Source organism: Chrysoperla carnea, chromosome 4 (assembly GCF_905475395.1).
Source record: "Chrysoperla carnea chromosome 4, inChrCarn1.1, whole genome shotgun sequence".
Lineage (NCBI taxonomy): Eukaryota > Metazoa > Arthropoda > Insecta > Neuroptera > Chrysopidae > Chrysoperla > Chrysoperla carnea.
The window spans coordinates 64,674,887-64,697,721 of NC_058340.1; the positions used below are offsets into that span (position 1 = coordinate 64,674,887).

At 30.9% G+C, this 22,835-nt stretch overlaps 5 protein-coding genes across 19 annotated transcripts in view; 2 read left to right on the plus strand and 3 right to left on the minus strand.

Moving 5' to 3' along the window:
- Positions 1-5,425, minus strand: part of LOC123297356 (myophilin) — a 33,897-nt gene extending 28,472 nt beyond the window's left edge. The window contains exon 1 of the mRNA XM_044878986.1: positions 5,180-5,425. Within this exon, the coding sequence (XP_044734921.1) occupies positions 5,180-5,233 (54 nt within the window). The 5' untranslated portion in view covers positions 5,234-5,425. The remainder of the gene's footprint in view (positions 1-5,179) is intronic.
- Positions 5,426-6,809: 1,384 nt separating this feature from the next.
- Positions 6,810-9,110, minus strand: LOC123297902 (heat shock protein 70 A1-like). 7 transcript variants are annotated; one of them, XM_044879727.1, is made up of 2 exons: positions 7,107-9,110; positions 6,810-7,061 (listed from the first exon to the last, which is right to left on the minus strand). In XM_044879727.1, exons 1-2 carry the CDS (start codon positions 8,944-8,946, stop codon positions 6,985-6,987), a joined length of 1,917 nt encoding a protein of 638 aa, XP_044735662.1. In that variant the 5' UTR covers positions 8,947-9,110; the 3' UTR covers positions 6,810-6,984. The 7 variants fall into 7 exon arrangements, with proteins under 7 accessions (XP_044735662.1, XP_044735661.1, XP_044735665.1 ...); XM_044879726.1 differs by having other exon boundaries at positions 7,104-9,110; XM_044879730.1 differs by having other exon boundaries at positions 6,810-7,023; positions 7,117-9,109.
- Positions 9,111-11,240: 2,130 nt separating this feature from the next.
- LOC123297509 (heat shock protein 70 A1-like) lies at positions 11,241-18,278 on the plus strand. 9 transcript variants are annotated; one of them, XM_044879192.1, is made up of 2 exons: positions 11,241-13,242; positions 13,285-13,421. In XM_044879192.1, exons 1-2 carry the CDS (start codon positions 11,400-11,402, stop codon positions 13,359-13,361), a joined length of 1,920 nt encoding a protein of 639 aa, XP_044735127.1. In that variant the 5' UTR covers positions 11,241-11,399; the 3' UTR covers positions 13,362-13,421. The 9 variants fall into 9 exon arrangements, with proteins under 9 accessions (XP_044735127.1, XP_044735128.1, XP_044735130.1 ...); XM_044879193.1 differs by having other exon boundaries at positions 11,241-13,239; XM_044879195.1 differs by having other exon boundaries at positions 11,241-13,262; positions 13,323-13,405.
- LOC123297511 (pentatricopeptide repeat-containing protein 2, mitochondrial-like) lies at positions 14,026-17,284 on the plus strand. Its single transcript, XM_044879202.1, has 6 exons — positions 14,026-14,204; positions 14,275-14,503; positions 15,128-15,425; positions 15,511-15,699; positions 15,959-16,177; positions 16,758-17,284. The coding sequence occupies exons 1-6, from the start codon at positions 14,129-14,131 to the stop codon at positions 16,935-16,937; spliced, it is 1,191 nt and encodes a 396-aa protein (XP_044735137.1). The 5' UTR covers positions 14,026-14,128; the 3' UTR covers positions 16,938-17,284.
- Positions 18,279-18,342: 64 nt separating the features above from the next.
- LOC123297510 (carboxypeptidase E-like) lies at positions 18,343-21,738 on the minus strand. The gene is made up of 8 exons (XM_044879201.1): positions 21,471-21,738; positions 21,046-21,242; positions 20,615-20,770; positions 20,210-20,513; positions 19,800-19,939; positions 19,553-19,679; positions 19,332-19,486; positions 18,343-18,842 (listed from the first exon to the last, which is right to left on the minus strand). The coding sequence occupies exons 1-8, from the start codon at positions 21,718-21,720 to the stop codon at positions 18,735-18,737; spliced, it is 1,437 nt and encodes a 478-aa protein (XP_044735136.1). The 5' UTR covers positions 21,721-21,738; the 3' UTR covers positions 18,343-18,734.
- Between the last annotated feature and the right edge of the window lie 1,097 nt (positions 21,739-22,835).

Here is a 22,835-nt window from a genome sequence, read left to right on the forward strand (position 1 = left end):
TTTTAAAGGGTTTTGTAAAAGTTCGTGAAATAGATTGTTAGCGCATTTTTCTCAAGAAAACTTGATTAATTTACACAAAAATCTCTTTTAATAGCAGGTAACACCACTCTCTTTTAATTGCAGGTAACACCGCGGGGTGCAGCTAAGAACAAGTTTGAGACCCGCCCGCTTCACTGGACTTAAAAGTAAAAAACCACCGCTTTATAGCCTCCACCTCTCTTGATCTCACTTATCCCCCTTCCATAACACTCGAAGGGATTGATTTACACAACTAAAATATATGCAGTTTTCAATCATACTTATTGAGTATATCAGAAAAGATGGGCATGATTTACATTTACCATTTAAAATTTTTCCAGAATGGTTCAAAATGATAACCATAGATAGAGCAGTAAAATGTCAGATTAAATTTAATATTTTTTTTAAATATATTTTATAAATTATAGCTCATGTGTTATTCTAATGTATCAGCTACATTATTGTTCAGTTTCATTCCAATCCGTTCATTAGTTTTTGAGTGAAAGCATAACAAAAAAAAAAACCAACATCCTTATCTTCACATGTATAATTTATAGGGATAAGGATTCTTCAAATATTTAACTCCCTAAATACTTGGCTTGACTTGTCGAACTTTTGGTGAAATTTCTATAATAAAATATTTCGAATCACCTTAAAATCCCATTTATATAAATAATAAAAAGTGTGTACCTCAACAACGAATAACTTCTGGTAAACTAGGTCATCTCTCATCAAATACAGAGAGCACATACTGAGCGGTTAACAGCAGCATATTATATGGACTGAAAATCAATATTTACATCTGGGGAACATAGTGCAGGCACTGGAGTATTTGAGTTTGGAAAATGTAAGGGCCGCATTCTCTCTAAATTGATAAATGCTCAGAAAAACTTGTCGATTAATATTCCCAGAAATTCTATTGGTCCAATTTTTTATAACCCCTCCTCAGAAATAGATAAATGTCAATTTTTTGACCCAAGTAAAGCTAAGCTAATTTTTTAGGGTCATTTCACGTAAAAAAGACCTCTTTTGGGGTAAAGTTGGCCATTTTTAAGGCAGTACGAGCACCAAAGCAATTATGGATTTAGGGTTACAATTATTTGTACCTTATTTTCAATTTTGATGAAAAGAATAAACATAAACGGTCAAAGTTGAACCAATAGAGTAGTTTCAGGCAAGATTTGGAATATTAATCTATTCGTCGTGTGTGTAGTCATGGTAGGGACAATAAAATCGATGAGAGCGCTTCCAGTGAAAAATTTTGGCGATAAAGGAGGCTGTTATGACTAATTTGCAGTTCTTTACATGCTAATCTTATAGAAGTGGCAAATTAAAATTATTGAAAAACACTAATTAATTAAACTTAATGCATTAAAAATTGTGAAAATAAGAAATCAAATTGCATAAATACTATTTTTCAAATATAAATTATCATAATTATTTATTTAAATTTGCGAGACAATAATATTAAATTTTCACTGTAAGTCATAAATGCAATCCATACAATTATATATGCATCCATACAATTCTATAATAATTAAAGTAGTGTATCGTTACCATGGAAACGCCTCCAATAAAACTCACGCACGGTGCGAATAAGCTTAACTAACAAGAATCAATTGACTAAATGCGGTCCTCACATTATCCAAACTCAAATATCTCTAGCTACTGCTTTAATATCTGTTATTTACTATTCATCTGAATATGGTAGTTTCATGTACTAAATACAAATCAAAACATAACCTATAAATTGCGTTTGTATATTACCTACATTTTGGAGACTATACTCTGTGAACGAGAGCTTTAAGGATATGTTGTTGACCTATTTTACGTGCCAATCGTGATGTCAACATTGTTACTACCACCAACGTATCATATGAACAACCTACCCCAAAAAATGTTGCGTAAATTGTATTTATTGATCCGGTATAGTGACCTATTTTCTGAAGCGGTGGTGCTTGGAATTATTTACAAACCAGAAGTATGATACAATTTATATTTAATGGTACAGTTAAACCTCTTTCTTTAACAAAATATGTGTAATTATACAATTACGTATTAATAGAAAATAGTATTTAGTAAATATTACTAAATGATTTAGGATTGAGAAATATTTTTGTTTTAGACGATTATCACACAAATTCTGTATTTAATCAACAAATGAATGCGATTTTTGCATTTTTTTAGGCTTATTCACTAAATTTTCTCAAATTTTTAACGATTTTCTACCAAAAAAATACAAAAATCAGACTCATTTAAAAATTGGTTGAGTATTTTCTGTCATATTGCTCGAAATCCGTAAATTTGGAGAGATTTTCGGTGGTATATCGAAAAGTACTGATCTAATCGTATAATATAAACTATATTTTTGTAATCTTTGGAACTCATTTAGATTTCAAATTCCAAAAGGTATATTTATCAAGTATATTTCTATTTAGCTGAAGTAATTGATACAGGTTATTAACTGCGGTTTAAGGTTCCCGATTTGTGGCCACTGTAATATTACATAGAAGAAGTCTCACTGTAAATATTAATATAATTTAATTGAAAATTGTTCGTCGGACATTTCATTTGATCTTCGATAATTTTTTTATTTTTAATATACTTAATCAATATTTCAATTTTATTAATTTATCAATCAAAAAAAGATTAAATAAATATAGTAATGAGTCATTGATTAGTAATTTAATATATCAAAACGATTAATATTAACTGTATTAGAGAAAAGTTGTCTTTATTATTTGTTTATTTTATTGGTTAGAAGAAAAAAAAAACACATAGAATTATCTTAAGAAAATATTAAGTTACGCTTATTTATCAGTGCTTGGTAGTTCCGTAGTTTAAAACAAGAACCAGAAAACGAAATAAATGATAGTAAGCCTTCCTCCTCAAAAATTTAAGTCTATAAAGTTTTTCGTATCCTCAAGTAGACAACACTAAGTATGCACCCAGTTCATCTTCAAGAGGTGAAAATTATCTTCATAATGACACTAAATTCATTAAAATTGATGAAGTATAAAATGCAAAAAACCCCTTTGAAAAATTTCCGTAAATATCCTGTTACAAATCCAATAAAGTTATAGCACGCGCATGCGTAACTTGAATCATATACATAAATCACATTTTGGCGGGAACTTTCATTTTTAAATGTTTTGAGCAAAATCTAAAAAATATGAGCGTTTTCAGAATTACAGCCTTATACACATTGTATTATTTCACAGACGGCTAAAATAATATTTTATTATAGAGATGAAACCATTACAGAAAGGATTCAGAAGCGGAAAGCTTAACTCTTGCTAAATAAAAAAAACTGATACAACTGAATCCTTTTATAAGCAACTAAAGTTAATGTATTTTTTTATTTAGTTTGTTTAAAAATTTGCAAAATGTCACGTACAAAAACAGTGCTGTTGATTATTATTATAAAATAAATAATACTAGCTCGAACCGTGAAGAATTCCGCTCCCGTAACCCGTGGGTAAAAACAACAACCAACAAATAACGTAGAAAAGCGGTGAGGAAGTCAAAAGTTCTTAAATTAATATTAAGAGAACATGTATTAAAAATAGTAATTAAATGCCTAAAGGATAAGGATAGCATCTGTAAAAACCAGCATGTTTTCCTAATAAACACTTATTATTTAAATTTATGATATTTTTTATTAATCTTGCGTGTTTTGTCCTAAGCGGTACTTTTCTAGACCGTGAGTATATTTTTCGTCGAACCTAATAAGCTTGAAAATGAGAGGTGAATCATGGTATTTGATAAAGAAATAAAAAAGATAAGTGTAGGACAGAAAAAAGCTTGCTAGGGTAATAATATATAAGATTTCTAAATGAGAATTTATATGCTATAGAACAAAAAATAAATAAAAATAATATTGCATTGCAAATATAACTTTGAGTTGATAAATTATCAACATAATCGAATTTTATCTATAATTAGAAAAAATACATTTATTATGATAAAATAAAATATATATAAGTTATTACTTTTAATAAAGTACAGTTAAACCTCTCTCTAATATTAATTTTGCCTTATCTGTGTAAATTTAATCTGAATGAGTTACTTTTACCTACACATTTTTTTTACTAGGATATTTTATCAAAATTTAAAATAGAAATCCTTTATTTATAAACCAAGCGCCAGAATGAAAAGCCAAAATGGATCATATAGAGATATGGGTCATACATTTTTTTATTATGTACGTTAATAAAGGCCATTTTCAGATTGACGTTCTTTTTAACCTCAAAAAATAAATCAAATTCGACTTTTTCATAAGAGTGATATCAAAAAATAATTTTCAAAAGACAATAGATTTGTTTTTTAAAAAATTATAAATTTAGCAAAAATTAAAAAATTTCAATTTCAAAAAATGAATTTAAATTTTTCAACGGGTTTCATCTTCTTTTTTAAGAAAACAACTGTCAGTGACAAATTCTTAAATCGAAATAAGAACAAAAAAAAAAACTTTTCAACAGATAGGTATCCCATTATTAAAAAATTATTATGGTTTAAAAACGTGATCTAAACACGTTTTCCTCTTAAATCAATAATATCTATCAAAGTAAATAAATAATATTTTTATAAAAAAACATTCTTTTCTATTGTTAATAAATTATTTGAAGTAAATCCAATAACGATTTTTTAAAACCCTTTTTCACCCCTTTACCTTAAAAAGTAACATAGATTAACACAAATTCAAATAAAAATACGAAAATTTTGCTTAATTAAACTAAAATATTAAATTCCATTGTATAACATTAAACTTTGATATGATTCTTACTCCCGTTTTACTCTAACAATTAAATCCAAATAATTTAAGTTACGATTAAAATCTTACAATTACAGATTAATTATATTTTTGAACCAAAATAAAAATGCCTTTTTATTATTTTAAGTTATACGCAGGTGTAAAAAACAAACATAAAAAAAAGTTAAGCTCTCTCATCAACCATAAAAAATACAAAAAAAAAATAAAACTTAAAAAATTACCATACAACTGTGTGTTTTGGGTAATTGAAAAATAATTCTATTAATTTTGGTTCAAAATTATAATAATAACTATAATTTAACTGCGGTAACTAAAAGCCGGTTATTAAATTTAATTTAAATTTAACCGGTAAAATATTTGAAAAAAAATAATTACAATAATACTAACTTTTCGTTGTGCTTCGGCAGCGAATCCAGATTTTGCAGCACGATTATTTGCCATTTTTTATGATATTAAAAACTATTTTAATTAATAAATTACACTTAAAAAAAATATCACAATTTTTTTAAAAAGATAGGTGGTAATCCCAAGTTTGTATTAAATCTTTAATGCGGCACGCCACGTCTTCAGACATAAACTGAAGTTAACCGAGTCTGTAAGGCAGTAATGAAAACTCCAGCCAGCAACCAATATTCCAGTGCGCGGCAGTTTATTGTAATAATCTGTTGCATTGAGAATGAAAACGTAAGTTGATGACTTACACGTATACAAACATACAGAATTTTGATTGATTTATGTATTTTACGTAAATTATGCGTTCGTTTGAATCATGTTTTAATTTCAAATATAAAATATTTTTGTATATTTTTTTTTTTTTGCGGAGGGGTTTGAAGGGTTTTGAAATTTTTTAGTACACTATTGGCTGAAAATGATGTCATGGAATCAGCTAAAAATCTTCAATGACCTTCAGACATAAGACTATAAGAGTAAAATTTTTAAGTACGATACACCTTGACTTGGTAGCAAATTCTAAAAGACTTTTTTTTCGGCTAATTTTGTTTTTTTTTTTAAGATTTTTATTTGCGTACAAAAACTATTTTATATATTCATATATACAATGAGTATGAGAACTATAAAGTTTATTTTAAGTTTTGTTTGAGAAATATGATACTTATTAAAACTCGTTATAGTTTTATTTTTAATGCTTTTTCAAAACAGTATTGTTATCACTATTAGAATTTTTATTCATAAAAATAAAAGTAGGGCATTCGAAATGTGTGAGGTAATGATTACCGGTTTTTGAATACAATAATTTTAATTCATTATTCGTAACAGTCATCTTATCTTGTGTTATGCAATTTGAATTACTTACATGGTCTAACCTATGCCTAGCTTTTATACACTATATCTAAAGTTTAGGATACTGAAAAACAAATCTTAAGAATCGAGTAAATTGAGAAATATGATAATTACTAAAAACTCGTAATAGTTATATTTTGAATTCTTTTTCAAAATACTATGGTTATCAATATTAGATTTTTATTCATAAAAATAAAAGTAGGACATTCGAAATGTGTAAGTAATGATAACCGGTTTTTGGCCATTTTATCTTGTGCTATGCAATTTACATTACATACGTGGTCTAATCGATGCCTAGCTTTTTATACACTATACCTAAAATATAAAATACTGAAAAACAAATCGTAAGATTCAAACAAAAAAAAAGTTGGATTGAATCTCTTTAGAAACTTACGGATTTATCAAAAACTTTGCAAAATTATAAATTATGAATATTTTTCGTTCTATTAGTGTGATGATGTAAAGGCAATAATTTTTTTCGTGTTCCGTTTTCAACTTGAAAACATTTCTAAACAAAAATTATTTAGAGGCACGTTTATTATAACTAAAAGAAATTTAGTGAATTATCTAATTTATGGAAAAAATGTCCAGATATCTAATTTTTACGCTAGTATGATTTACGCTCAATTAATAATATTGGGTCTGAAATAATATGCAGATATGTAACTGCTATGGCAGAGATGAAAAGAATTGAGGGTGTAGGAAATAAAACCAAATATTTTTTTATAAAAATAAATAATTTATTGTAAAAAATTAAATTAATCTAGCCCAATAGATATTAACATAGTAAAAAGACTAGGAACAACAAAATATAAATAAATCAGTCTTATAGAATTAACAAAAAATTTTGAAAATTAATGTCCGAAAAGAAATTAAACTAAATTTTGAAGAGCTTAATCAACTTCTTCGATCGTTGGACCTCTTGATTGTTGCTGGCCACCAAATCCACCATACTGTTGACCACAACTAGCTCCACCAGGGAATCCACCAGTACCAGGTGGCATTTGTGGACCACCGGCTCCGGCTCCTCCATGTAATTTTGTCATGATTGGACCACAAGTTTTTGTTAATTCTTTCATGCGATATTCAATTTCTGATTTATCAGCCAAACGATTGTTGTCCAACCATTGTAGAGCATTCTCGCATTCTGAATTGATCTTCTCTTTATCGCTTGAATCCAATTTGTCGCCAGAATCTTCTACGGCTTGTTTCAAATTGAAGATGTAACCTTCGAGTTGATTTCTTGCTGCAATTACTTCTCGTTGCCGTTCATCCTCTTCTTTGTATTTCTCAGCTTCGGCCAACATTCTATCGATCTCTTTCTGAGATAATCGACCTTTGTCGTTTTTGATGGTGATGTTCTTTGAATTGCCACTGCTGCTGTCCTTGGCCGATACATTCAATATACCATTGGCATCCAAGTCGAATGTTACTTCAATTTTGGGTACACCTCGTGGAGCTGGTGGGATTCCAGTTAAATCGAATGTTCCCAACAAGTTGTTATCCTTGGTCATCGCCCGTTCACCTTCAAACACTTGAATGGTGACAGCTGGTTGATTATCTGAGTATGTGGTGAAGGTTTGTGTTTGTTTGCATGGAATACGGGCATTACGCTCGATGATTTTCGTCATTACACCACCAGCTGTTTCAATACCCAACGATAATGGTGTTACATCTACTAAGAGCACATCTTGAATCTTCGAATCGGATGATCCTGTTAGAATTGCAGCTTGAACCGCAGCACCATAAGCTACTGCTTCATCTGGATTGATTGATAAGTTCAGTGACTTGCCGCAGAAATAATTTTGGAGTAATGATTGTATTTTTGGAATTCTTGTTGATCCACCAACCAAGACGACGTCATGAATTGCTCCCTTGTCCAATTTGGCATCAGCCAAAGCCTTCTCAACTGGTTGTAATGTGCCACGGAATAAATCTGAGCACAATTCTTCGAAACGAGCTCTTGATATTTTCGTGTAGTAATCAATGCCTTCAAACAAAGCATCGATTTCAATGGTTGCCTCCGTACTCGATGACAACGTACGTTTGGCTCGTTCAGCTGCCGTTCTTAAACGCCGTAGTGCTCGTGGATTGCTGCGTAAATCTTTCTTGTATTTTCGTTTGAATTCATCGGCGAAATGATTTACTAGCCGATTGTCGAAGTCTTCACCACCCAAATGTGTGTCACCAGCTGTGGATCTTACTTCAAATAAGGAACCTTCGTCAATTGTTAAAATGGACACATCAAAGGTTCCACCACCCAAATCGAATATTAATACATTTCGTTCGCCTTTCAAGTTCTTGTCCAATCCATATGCTAACGCAGCCGCTGTTGGTTCGTTGATAATTCGTAGCACATTCAATCCAGCTATCGCTCCCGCGTCTTTTGTCGCTTGACGTTGTGAATCGTTGAAGTATGCTGGCACTGTGATTACAGCATCTCGAACATCTTGTCCTAAATATGCTTCAGCTGTTTGTTTCATTTTTGTAAGGACCATTGAACTGATTTCTTCTGGTGCAAAACGTTTCACTTCTCCTTTGAATTCTACTTGTATTTTTGGTTTGCCACAATCGTTGATCACTTTGAATGGCCAATGTTTCATATCTGCTTGTATTTTTGGATCGTCGAATTTTCGACCAATTAAACGTTTTGCATCGAACACGGTGTTCTGTGGATTCATTGCTACTTGATTTTTCGCCGCATCGCCGATTAATCGTTCTGTATCACTGAATGCCACATATGAAGGTGTTGTTCGATTCCCTTGGTCATTCGCAATTATTTCCACTTTTCCTTGTTGCCATACACCAACACAGGAGTATGTTGTTCCCAAATCAATACCAATTGCAGGTGCCATTTTGATTTTGTTTCTTTTCAACAATACTTTGCTTTACAACAATTAAAATATTCACTTTGTATATAAGTCGCTTTGTATAAAGTCGTTTAGTTATAACAATTGCTTATTGCTTGTTATATCTGATTGCTTCGTGTATTCGTATTATTCTGTTGTTGATCGCGTCACACACTCACTTATATACTATTCTCGTACTTCTTCTAGAACAGTCTAGAGCGTTCTACTGTATTCTGTATACTTCTATAGCACACATATCAATACAAATGTACGTTGATGCGCTAGACCATAATCAATGCGCTTCAATGTGTTTGTGTACAAACAGTCGATAAACAGAGAACACACTAGATTGTTCCATTACCTTCTCAATATTGTTGTTGCTTCTTTATTCAACATATAATCCTTGATATATGTTTGACTCATTCTATCATAAAATAACGTATTATATTTTGCATTTGCTAGAATATACAAGATATATGAAATGGTTAAACAAAGTTCAATGTATTGTGATGTTACATATTGTAAACAAAGTAAGAACTATAAATATCATTTTCTCGATGTTTCTATGCAATTGTTTCTACTAAAATGCATTTCTGCATTTCTGCAATATATAAATTGCATGTTCGACGTTGATTAAATTTTATTGACGTAATATTATATTGTTTTAGAATGAAAATATTCTAGAATCAGGAATATTAATGATATTATGTTTTCAATGTTTTTATTATAACAATTAATATACCTTGATGAAATGGTTTTTTCGATGTATCCCAAAAAATTCAAGGGCTTATTTAAATTTAGATTAGTTTTAAAACATAGGTCAAAATGTTTTTGTTCAAGCTTTTCAGAAATACTTGTATGCTAGACTATTTTGTTTTACTCGAAAAATACATCTAACTTTATTAGAAGCAAAGAGTTAATATCAAATTCTTTTCAGTAGTTTTTTCTCTTTAAAAGTACTTTTAAAATATTGAATGAGATAAGTAAAGGGTTGAAAAATTACAAAAGATAGATGTTCAAAATATAAAAGAAAAAATTACAGACATTTTGTAGACAAACAAGTCTTTTCATTGATGAAAAAATAAAAAAATATTTCTTTATACTTTTTATGTCTTTTGTGAAACGACGCGACGGTTGCATCTTTCATCACTTGAAGGATGTAGATATAATTAGCAAAAAAACTTGTAATTATTGAATCCAGTGCCGTAGCAATCATGTTTTGCGTAGGGCGTAAAAATGAGAACAGAAAATAATTTTGAGAAGTAGGTCTCTCAAGCAGAAAATCTCTTGAAGAAATCGTAGCCTACAAAACCTCGCTACCAAGGATTGGAAAATATCATCAACGCTCGGGAGGGGTATACCGAGCTTATTAGTCGACACCGATAAAAGCTTTTAGTCCTTGTATTTAGCTGCCCATAAGGTATGAGAAATTTAAATGCGTCTCGAACTTTCAAATTGATTTTGAAAAGTTTTTGACCCGATCCTATTTCTAATTATTTTAAAAAGCATATGATGCGACAGCCACGAAAATTATAAGTGTTTAAAAAATTTTAATGGAAACAATAAATTGAATTTAAATAAGCAAATTTTATAAGGTGGAAGTAATCTATAAGCATTTTTTTAAGTGGGGTCAAACAAAATTTATCTTATTGAATCTTTCATTAATATTGGCCGACTTGAACCACATCTGAATCATTTCGTGAGTGGGATCAAATATTTTGTATAAAATAAAAAACTAAAACAGTTTCTATCTTTACTTCAAAATTGTAAAAGTTCAGTTAAGGCTTTGAATACGACACAAAAAAAAAACATTTATCCAGATATCTGTAAAGTTATGGTAGTCCATTTTTACATTGTATTAAAATTTTCTAGCAAACCATTTTTCATTGAAAAAAACACTAGAAACTTCGAGAAAATGATATTTATAGTTCTTACTTTGTTTACAATATGTAACATCACAATACATTGAACTTTGTTTAACCATTTCATATATCTTGTATATTCTAGCAAATGCAAAATATAATACGTTATTTTATGATAGAATGAGTCAAACATATATCAAGGATTATATGTTGAATAAAGAAGCAACAACAATATTGAGAAGGTAATGGAACAATCTAGTGTGTTCTCTGTTTATCGACTGTTTGTACACAAACACATTGAAGCGCATTGATTATGGTCTAGCGCATCAACGTACATTTGTATTGATATGTGTGCTATAGAAGTATACAGAATACAGTAGAACGCTCTAGACTGTTCTAGAAGAAGTACGAGAATAGTATATAAGTGAGTGTGTGACGCGATCAACAACAGAATAATACGAATACACGAAGCAATCAGATATAACAAGCAATAAGCAATTGTTATAACTAAACGACTTTATACAAAGCGACTTATATACAAAGTGAATATTTTAATTGTTGTAAAGCAAAGTATTGTTGAAAAGAAACAAAATCAAAATGGCACCTGCAATTGGTATTGATTTGGGAACAACATACTCCTGTGTTGGTGTATGGCAACAAGGAAAAGTGGAAATAATTGCGAATGACCAAGGGAATCGAACAACACCTTCATATGTGGCATTCAGTGATACAGAACGATTAATCGGCGATGCGGCGAAAAATCAAGTAGCAATGAATCCACAGAACACCGTGTTCGATGCAAAACGTTTAATTGGTCGAAAATTCGACGATCCAAAAATACAAGCAGATATGAAACATTGGCCATTCAAAGTGATCAACGATTGTGGCAAACCAAAAATACAAGTAGAATTCAAAGGAGAAGTGAAACGTTTTGCACCAGAAGAAATCAGTTCAATGGTCCTTACAAAAATGAAACAAACAGCTGAAGCATATTTAGGACAAGATGTTCGAGATGCTGTAATCACAGTGCCAGCATACTTCAACGATTCACAACGTCAAGCGACAAAAGACGCGGGAGCGATAGCTGGATTGAATGTGCTACGAATTATCAACGAACCAACAGCGGCTGCGTTAGCATATGGATTGGACAAGAACTTGAAAGGCGAACGAAATGTATTAATATTCGATTTGGGTGGTGGAACCTTTGATGTGTCCATTTTAACAATTGACGAAGGTTCCTTATTTGAAGTAAGATCCACAGCTGGTGACACACATTTGGGTGGTGAAGACTTCGACAATCGGCTAGTAAATCATTTCGCCGATGAATTCAAACGAAAATACAAGAAAGATTTACGCAGCAATCCACGAGCACTACGGCGTTTAAGAACGGCAGCTGAACGAGCCAAACGTACGTTGTCATCGAGTACGGAGGCAACCATTGAAATCGATGCTTTGTTTGAAGGCATTGATTACTACACGAAAATATCAAGAGCTCGTTTCGAAGAATTGTGCTCAGATTTATTCCGTGGCACATTACAACCAGTTGAGAAGGCTTTGGCTGATGCCAAATTGGACAAGGGAGCAATTCATGACGTCGTCTTGGTTGGTGGATCAACAAGAATTCCAAAAATACAATCATTACTCCAAAATTATTTCTGCGGCAAGTCACTGAACTTATCAATCAATCCAGATGAAGCAGTAGCTTATGGTGCTGCGGTTCAAGCTGCAATTCTAACAGGATCATCCGATTCGAAGATTCAAGATGTGCTCTTAGTAGATGTAACACCATTATCGTTGGGTATTGAAACAGCTGGTGGTGTAATGACGAAAATCATCGAGCGTAATGCCCGTATTCCATGCAAACAAACACAAACCTTCACCACATACTCAGATAATCAACCAGCTGTCACCATTCAAGTGTTTGAAGGTGAACGGGCGATGACCAAGGATAACAACTTGTTGGGAACATTCGATTTAACTGGAATCCCACCAGCTCCACGAGGTGTACCCAAAATTGAAGTAACATTCGACTTGGATGCCAATGGTATATTGAATGTATCGGCCAAGGACAGCAGCAGTGGCAATTCAAAGAACATCACCATCAAAAACGACAAAGGTCGATTATCTCAGAAAGAGATCGATAGAATGTTGGCCGAAGCTGAGAAATACAAAGAAGAGGATGAACGGCAACGAGAAGTAATTGCAGCAAGAAATCAACTCGAAGGTTACATCTTCAATTTGAAACAAGCCGTAGAAGATTCTGGCGACAAATTGGATTCAAGCCATAAAGAGAAGATCAATTCAGAATGCGAAAATGCGCTACAATGGTTGGACAACAATCGTTTGGCTGATAAATCAGAAATTGAATATCGCATGAAAGAATTAACAAAAACTTGTGGTCCAATCATGACTAAATTACATGGAGGAGCCGGAGCCGGTGGTCCACAAATGCCACCTGGTGCTGGTGGATTCCCTGGTGGAGCTAGTTGTGGTCAACAGTATGGTGGATTTGGTGGCCAGCAACAATCAAGAGGTCCAACGATCGAAGAAGTTGATTAAGCTCTTCAAAATTTAGTTTAATTTCTTTTTGGCCTTAATTTTTAAAATTTATTGTTTGTTTAAAATTATATAAGACTGATTTATTATTTTTTTGTTGTTCCTAGTCTCTAACTATGTTAAAATCTAGCCCAATTTTTATTTAATTTTTTACAATAAATTATTTATTTTTATTAAAAAAAAATATTTGGTTTTATTTCCTACACCCTCAATTCTTTTTCAGGTTTTTAATAGTTGCATATATTCTGGCTTGTCAAAGACTTATCGGCTGTAACAGTGTAACAAACTTTATCCCCTTTTTGCATCTTTAATATTTTACAAAATATTTAGTTTTTTAACTTTTTCTCAATGATTTATCTGTTTGAAATTTATCAAAAATCATTTTTTCGTTTTGTCAATGATTCATCTATTTTCGACTAATTGCAAATACTTAGAAAAATATTAGATATTTAATAATCCAAACAGGAAATGCTAGAAGATGATTAACGCATAATATAACATGCACTTTGTTCTTCTGAAAGCTGAAAGTCTAGCCTATCAACAAATTGAAACTTTAAAAAACTAAATAACAATGGTCAACAATGGTTTCAAATGGTTGAAGAAAAATTCAAATTATGGTGGCTGACAACTGGTAATTATTACGCATGTCACAGTTTTGAATGATAGATTGAGGTTATAAAGAATAAAGGATTGTAATTTGAGGTTAAAACAAAAAAAGTTATCTAAAAAATTTGTTCACTGTTCAAAATATCGAAAAAAAATTATTAATTATGGCTAAAAGTTTAACATTATGTCGTATATTATCTAATAATTTATTCCGCATACAGCCTACTTGTCAAATAAATGGTAAAATGAAAATATGTCTAAAAATACTCATGTAATAATATCACATTTTTTTCGATTAATTCTCGAACAGTTCGATACCTATACTCAAAAGAAGCACTAGGAATTGATGGATATGAACAAACTCGACAACGTGTATCAACACAATTCACAAATATGGAAGAAAAATTCAAAACTAAAATGGAAGAATGCGTTGATCCAAAAGCCGCTACAATGATATTTACCGAAGATTTAAAGAATATGATACATCTTGCTAAACCTGAAGAACGTGATCTAAAATTAATTCATGATATGATTCTAAGGTAAAATTATATGCCATCCCATATTTTTACCTTTTTTTCGAAAGCAATAAAATATTCTCTGTTTTTTATAACATATAGTCTAAGGTTATACGGACACTAACGTGTGTTTGGCGTGAGTCTCACGCTAAAATAATTTGTAGTATAAGCGTTAACATAACACTATCAAAATTTTCTGGAGCTTTTCTTAGATTTAATTTAGCGTGAATGAAAGCTTTTATTTTTCACAGTACTGTAAATGACAATTTTTGCACTGCGTTATTTTAAAATGCGTTAATAAAAACTCGCAATTCGAACTAGCTCATTAGAGGCAAAGCCGAGGTTCAGTGAATGAACGCAATCACAGGCTTAATCAAAAAGAAAAAAAAGAACTCGCAGACCTGTGCCAAGTTGATCTTATTAAAGACATGGTCAACTCGTGGATCAATGAATGAACATTTTTTTTACCTGACATTCTACGAGCTTTTTTAAGAAAAGTCGTTAAAGATAGCGTTAATGTTAAAAAGTCTGTTAGATAGACGATAGTATCCGAATTACCGTAAAATATATGTAATTCAAAACTTTCAAAACTTCTTTGTCAGGTTTCATTTAAATGGTTTCAAAATTAATTTCTAAATTTTATTCTAGATTTAATAAGCAAAATACATCTTTACGTTTTGGGAACTTTATATTTGGACCAGTTGTTATGCGAATGTTTTACTTTTTAAATAAACCAGAAGAAGCTTTACAGTGCTTTAAAAATCCAGATTTAGATGGATTCTTCGATCAATTAATGTCGTATCAAATTTTAATGGATTTACTATTTATTAACGGGAAATATGATGATGTTTTGGAAGTGTTCGAAATAATTCGAGCAAAGCAAATACAAACAGCTAAATTTCCGAAACAAGCTGTTGTTCTTACTTTAGCATCTTTATACAAAAAGGTAAAATCAATTTTGTTTTAAATATTACTAACGTATAGAGTTAACGTTTTTATAACGTATATTCATAACGAGTTCTTTTTTTTAGAATACGCCGGAAAGTTTGGACGCAGCATTAAAATTATGGGAAGAATTACGAACTGTTGGACATGTGCCAATTAGAAAAGCATGTACATTTATGGCTGGTTTAGCTTTAAATCAAGGAAAACCACAAATTGCTTTAGAAGTTTTATCAAATATCAACAATCAGACATATATGACAATTCGTAATCTGAAAGTAAGTTAGAAAGAAAACCATCATTCGTAGATTTAGAATCTTTACGTATTATGGTGGCCACATAACTGGAAAAATTTGGAAATGTCAATAAAGAACATGAAACTAAAGAACCACAATAAAAAATCTTTATTGATAGATTTTACAGGGGCCCTATTTTTAAAACTGGCTACAATCGCAAAATTTCTTAATCCACCTATGCCTCTTTTACTATTTGTTTGTTAAAAATTAACCAGGATAAATTTTTTAAATGTTATTTTAGGTAGCGGCATTATCCGAAATTAATCGATTAGAAGATGTTATACAAATATTAAAAAGTGTCCTAGAAATTGATAGACCTGGCCAACAAAAATTTACATTTAATATTGATGTAATTGAAAAAGCAAACTCTGCTGTGCAGAATTCATCGAACAAAGAAATTATCACTACTTTTGAACGTATCATTACCCACCTAAAAGAAGGCGGCCATATTACAGAAAATGTAAGTTTTGTATTATTTTAAAATTTGTTAGTTCTATTGAATTGTTCCCAAGAATTAAAAAGGAGAATTATTACAAATCCTCCTCAAGCGCTGTGTGTCATCTTGGTTTTTTATATATTTTTATTATGAAATTATTACATTTATTTCAAGTCGAAAGTTCCTCGTGTATGATATTTTTAATAGCTTTTTCTATCTCAACCCATTATACCACTTTGCATATGAGGGTGAGACTGTTAACTTCAATAGAAAACGCACATTACGTATTTTCATTTGAAAAATATAAACGAAAAAACTACACAGAAGCCGATATTCGATGATGGGTCCTTTAAATATCCGGTCTAGAACGTAACTAACTCCGTCACTTCTGTTTGTTCTATGAGAGTAACTCAACTTATATGTAACCCCTTCGTGCCTTTATTCATATAGAACAGGAATCACGGAGTTGGTTTCGTCCTAGACCGGATATCTAGGGTACTCGGGCTCGAGTCTCTGCTTTCTTTCGTTCTTTCTATTTGTTCAAATAATATGTTTATGTTTAATGTTTGCCAGATATTTTAATTTTTTTTCTTTTCTTTTGTAGACATTGGATACCGATTTATGTCGAGATGTTTTACCTAATTTTAATGCAAATTTCAATAGGAATCCAAGGTTTAATGACAATCGACAATATAATAATCGACGATTTACGAATTCAGAAAATCGTTATGAACGGAATTTCAGGCCACAACAAACGAGACCTGGATTAGAAGATTTACAATAAATTATATGTAATGTATATTAGTTTTTTTAATCGTTAATAAACTGTTTAGTTATAATTTTTTTGATCCATTTTTAAGGTTCCGTAGCGAAACGGAATAAACGTTTATTTTCTAGAATTATCGGACAAAATTGACTCAACCAGTCATAAGTCTAGGATCAAGCGTAGTATTTAGCAGTCATTTAAGAACCTCTAAAAATTTGAAGACTTGTCAAGGTCGTGTCTTATAACTTGATTCCATACGAAAATTTTCATTACTGGAAAACTTTTAAGGCAAAAAAAGATCACATTGAGCAAAGCAGTCGTTCTGAAATGACTTGAAAATACTACACCTGGCTCTAGTCTAAAAAGAATGTATATTAAAATTCCGAATTCGTATTGAATAATTGTTTGTTGATATCGAAAGTTTTATTAAAAGGTTTTCATTAAAAATAAAAGCCATTTAAAATAAATTAATTTTTTAATTAAAATAATCCTTACATTTACAATTTTCATTAAAAAGTGAAATATGTCTTTATAATTACTTAACTAAATTTCTAAATTAAGTTTTGTACAATAAATTTTGGGTAAATCCAAATATACAGCTATTAAAACTCTCGCAATTCAATCAACGAAAAAAATTTACTAATTATGTGCGTTATTTTCAATATTTTCAACAGGAATTGTATTTTTTTACATACTTAATATTTACAAATAGAATTTCATACTGGTAACAATAATTTAGAAATTAAATATAATCTTAGGGAAATACTTGAATTAATTTCCTTTTCAAATTAATAGGAATGAAATTGAAAGGAACTTTTTTTATTTCTTGTTCATTTCAATTTGAATGAAGTTGATAACTTAAGGTAGTGTAGCAGTATCAAAGTATCGATTTTACTGGAATCCCACCAGCACCACGAAGTGTACCCAAAATTGAAGTAACATTCGAATTGGATGCCAATGGTATATTGAATGTATCGGCCAAGGACAGCAGCAGTGGCAATTCAAAGAACGTCACCATCAAAAACGATAAAGGTCGATTGTCTCAGAAAGAAATCGATCGAATGTTACCCGAAGCTGAGAAGTACAAAGAAGAGGATGAACGGCAACGAGAAGTAATTGCAGCAAGAAATCAACTAGAAGGTTACATCTTCAATTTGAAACAAGCCGTAGAAGATTCTGGCGACAAATTGGATTCAAGCGATAAAGAGAAGATCAAATCAGAATGCGAGAATGCGCTACAATGGTTGGACAACAATCGTTTGGCTGATAAATCAGAAATTGAATATCGCATGAAAGAATTAACAAAAACTTGTAGTCCAATAAATAGTAGTTAACTCTGACCCACAATACTGTCATACTACCTTAATTTCAATAAGAAATAAAGAGTTTTTTTACTAAGAATCAACTTATCAATAACAGAAATAGCCTAAGAGCCAATAGTCGACTAACTAACGATAGTATTTCAGCAAGTTAAACTTATCGTTTGGAAGTAATGATATCAAATGTTATTGCATAAAACGGACCTGAGCGTAAATGTCCTTCTAACAAGTGTGTGACTTAAAAAAATTTTACATCCTATCTTTTTCACTTTTTACATCCTAACTTTTCAAAAGAATGTCGAGATTTTAAGTCTGTTCTGACTCTTATGACTACAATTGCTATGTACCTGAATTTACCACCATCTTCAAATTAAAATAAGATGGTCTGCTGACATTATCTGTAATTATGTAATTGGAAACTTCACATTAAAATTTGTCAAAACAACTTAACATCTAATAAACGTGTTTCTACAAAGTTATCCAAATAATAATTGATTTAAGGTTTTGGAAGAGGATGTTTGCCGTACCAACCACTTTTATAGTAATTAAATTCTTTATTATCCACATCGCTCATAAAATTTTCATCCATGTTGTTATAATCAACCTGAAATTAGGAATCATTTATTTTAATATGTTCCCAATAAACAAAATACGTTTAATAACAGTTTTTAGGAGGTCTGGTTACTTCTGTTTTAAGTTTGGCCGCTATGTGTGTGTGTATGTCTGTAACACCGTAGCTCCAAAACGAATGGACCTATTTTGATTTTTTTTTTGTCAGGTAATTTAATGGAGAGAATGAGAAAATGGTATAGTTAAGCTGCTGCATTCTATTGAGTGGAGGAATGAATTATATGATGTTTAGGAATTTAAATGATGTGATTTCAAACCATTATGTTGACATTTGTCTGAATTTCGTTACATCGGATAAACAGGCCTATTATCCGAGTTTTCCAAGAACCTAATTGCTTGTCAAGAAGTAATTACACTGATTAAGAAATTCGGTTCCCTCCCAATTGCTTGAAATAAATGGTTTGGGTTAGTTATATCATCAAGGATTTCTATTTAAATTTGATAATGGCCATGTTATATTTACCGTGATTGGTTTTAATCGAAAATCAACTCGTTGCGCTGGAAATCCAGATTTATTGTATACGGTAATTATTTTACTGTTTGGTAAAAATCCTTCTCGATATGCTGTAACTTTATATCTGCCTGGTGTTAATAATCTGAAATAATCTCCATTATGAACTAAAACAAAAATAAATATTTCTTAGAACAAAATTTCTCAAATTATTTGAGGATTACTGAAAATACCTGAAGTAATATCGTGCTCAATATCGTAAGCGTTATGATCAGTAATATTTCGTACGTGAATAACAGCGTTTGGTATTCCTTCTTTTGTCAAGGCATTATATACCATCCCTTTTATTCCAATATGCGACTAAAACGAAAGAAAATTAATTTTAGTCCTTTTTTGGGTGAACTAGAATTATATCGAATGACAATAGCAGATTCTAACATGAAGAAGAAGAAATATCTCTAAAAATTTGGATGAACTTACCTGCCAAATAAAATTAATTAAAGCATCCTTGTTTCGTATCCACTCGTTTGGTAAATCCTCTACCGGTGGATATTTATCACATCCAATTTCCAAAGTAATATCGAAATCGTTACAAGATAAATAACTAAAATCTTGCATTCCTAAAAAAAACAATTTCACTTTAGTTATAATATCTAAACTTTAGGGTATTACACCCATTTTTGATGTCTCAATCAGATTCTATAGTGCTAATAAAACATGGTGGGTACTAATTCACAGTGTTAAAAAAAAAATTAGAAAAACAGAAAACTTTGAATTGAATTTTAAAATTTATTTTATTATTTTATGAACTAAAACTAACATTTTCCGACAGTTTTTGATTTTTTTCTCATTTTTCTAGAGTAAAATAGCCTGTTATCTTGAAAAATTACCTCCTTGTAGACTATACCATTGTGCTCCATTCGTAATTCCGCCACGTTTACCAAAATCGTTACTATCTTCAGCACATCCTTTACGACTTGGATCCGCCATGTCAGCATGATATGTAGAATATGATTGTGCTAAGTATCTAAATGTATTATCATCAGGGGACGAACTATATTCACCATTTGGACGTCCAGATCGACTTTCATCGTACGGATAATTTGCAACTAAATCGCCACCATGTAAATTTGCTGATAGTACAAACGGTATTTGCATTATAAATCGTATAACTGCCCTGGTTTCAGGTTGAATCTACAAGAAATCATCAATTTTTATAAAACAGTAAGTATATAGAAATAATTAATTTTTGCTCGCAATTCGGAATTTTTTTTTTATGATTCTTTAATTCTTACCGGTTCTGTTAAGCGTTCAACTTGTGCTAGTAAATGATTATTATGATATATATGATTTTCTTCATTACTAAATGCAATTCTATCCAAATCTGGGAAGTTTCTGTTTAAATCCACTGAATTATTATTTAAACGGCCTATTAAGAAATCATTTCCTCCCTAAAAAACAAAATGTTGTAAATTAAAGAAAATCCGAAAAATACTTAAAAATTAATTGAAACAAATGAAAACAAACAATTGACTGAGTAAATTGTTGAAATATCCTGTATACAAAGTGTTGAATGTCAGTGCTTGCGTTTATTTTTTATAAATTAGAAGAATTTAAAAAATATGTATTGTTACGATAAAATGTGTAATAGGCCAAATATACTTAAGTGTAATGTGTTTTGCCTATACAGTAAAGCAAAATTCAAAATGAAATTAACGATTTTTACCATATCAGTAGCTAATTGCCAACCATCTGGATTCATCGAAGGCATTATATGTATACGTGTAGCTTCAATTAATGCAACAATATCTGGATCCCTTGCATTCCATTGTTCGCATAAATAATCAACCAATTTTAATAACATTTCTCTACCAAGAACTTCATTACCGTGCATATTTGCTATATATTTAAATTCAGGCTTCACTAAAAAATTACCAAAAGTATTTGTTATTTTTCTACATAAAAGTATTTAAAAAACGAGTTCAGTTGAGATACACTCGCGGTATTCGAGAACAATAAAAAACTTGTGAAATAAATTTTATTTTTCACCGCTTCCATCTTATATATATTACGAGATTTAACTGGCGCATATATTTAACTACAAGATAATGTTAAATAATGCAAAAAAATAAATGAATGTGTTTAACTTACTTAATTCATGATGACCGGGTCGTAAAGAAAACTCAATCACGTATAACGGTACCCCACGCACAGATTTTTCATCGAGCGTATAAACTCGCGTAATATTTGAACATTTTGCATGAACATCCATTAATACTTGTACTAATTCCTCATTATTGTGGTGTTTAAATTCAAAAGCTGAATTCACATTAAAATAAACAAGAATTGCAAAAAAAATTGGCATTAAAGACGAAGACCAGCATATGGAAGCAAAAGCCATGGTGATCGTAAACACACTAACAACAGTATGAAAAATAAATACAATCAATTTTTCGTTATTTATCTGACGTTTTTCCCTTCTATATAGGAAAATTGAATTAGGTATTATATTGGTCATGCGTTGTTTAAATTGTTCATACTCTTATACACCACCCCCAACTTTTATTTAACCTCTATGCGCAGAATGAGAGGTTCAATGTATAAGGGAAAGTGAGGGCACAGTGGAAAACTTGATATCGAGAAACAATCGCAAGCACCCCCCCCCCTGATAGATCGATATTTCGGTACACAATTTTTACAACCCACACACAGGGAAAATACTTTCCGCTTTATAAAACCTTAAGGAATACATGTAGGAATAGTGCTTTGTATATAGAGGACGTGTGGCGCTCACTAGAGTTTTTATCAATAGAGAGCTTTGAATGAGAGTTTACGTCATTGAATCGAGAATATTACGTTTTTGTTACCTTTTAAGTGTGTATCGATTTTAGTTATTTACACACCGTCAATTAGATTAGATAATATTATTACCAAAGATCAAGAAACTACTCTTCCAATCGGCAAATGAATACGATTTTTGGAGTTTATGAGCCAAAATTACTTTATAAACTGAGTTTCATCAAATTTCGAAAAAAAAAAAATTTTTGTCGATTTTTTTTAATTTTTTCTAAGGGCCCTTCAGAAAATTCCAAAAAATTGGAAAAAAATTATATCCAATTTCGACAAAACTCAATACATAAGGTAATTTTGACCCAAAAACCACAAAAATCGGGTTCATTTAACGATTAGGCGACTAGTTTTCGAGATAATGTCAAAAATCGATACTAGATGGTGATTTTCTCAGAAACTACTCTTCCAATCGGCAAATGAACACGATTTTTGGAGTTTATGGGTCGAAATTACTTTATAAAATGAGTTTCATCGAATTCTGAAATAAAAAAATTTGGTCGATTTTTTCTAAGGGGAAGATATTATCCTTCTTATTTTTAAGAAAATATTTCATTCTTTAGGGCCTGTAAGTGAATTAATAGAACCAGTTCTAACCCCAATAGTAAAGTTGATATTTAATGTTGGGAAACGTATAATAGTTGTCGCAGGAGGACTTGGAGCATGATG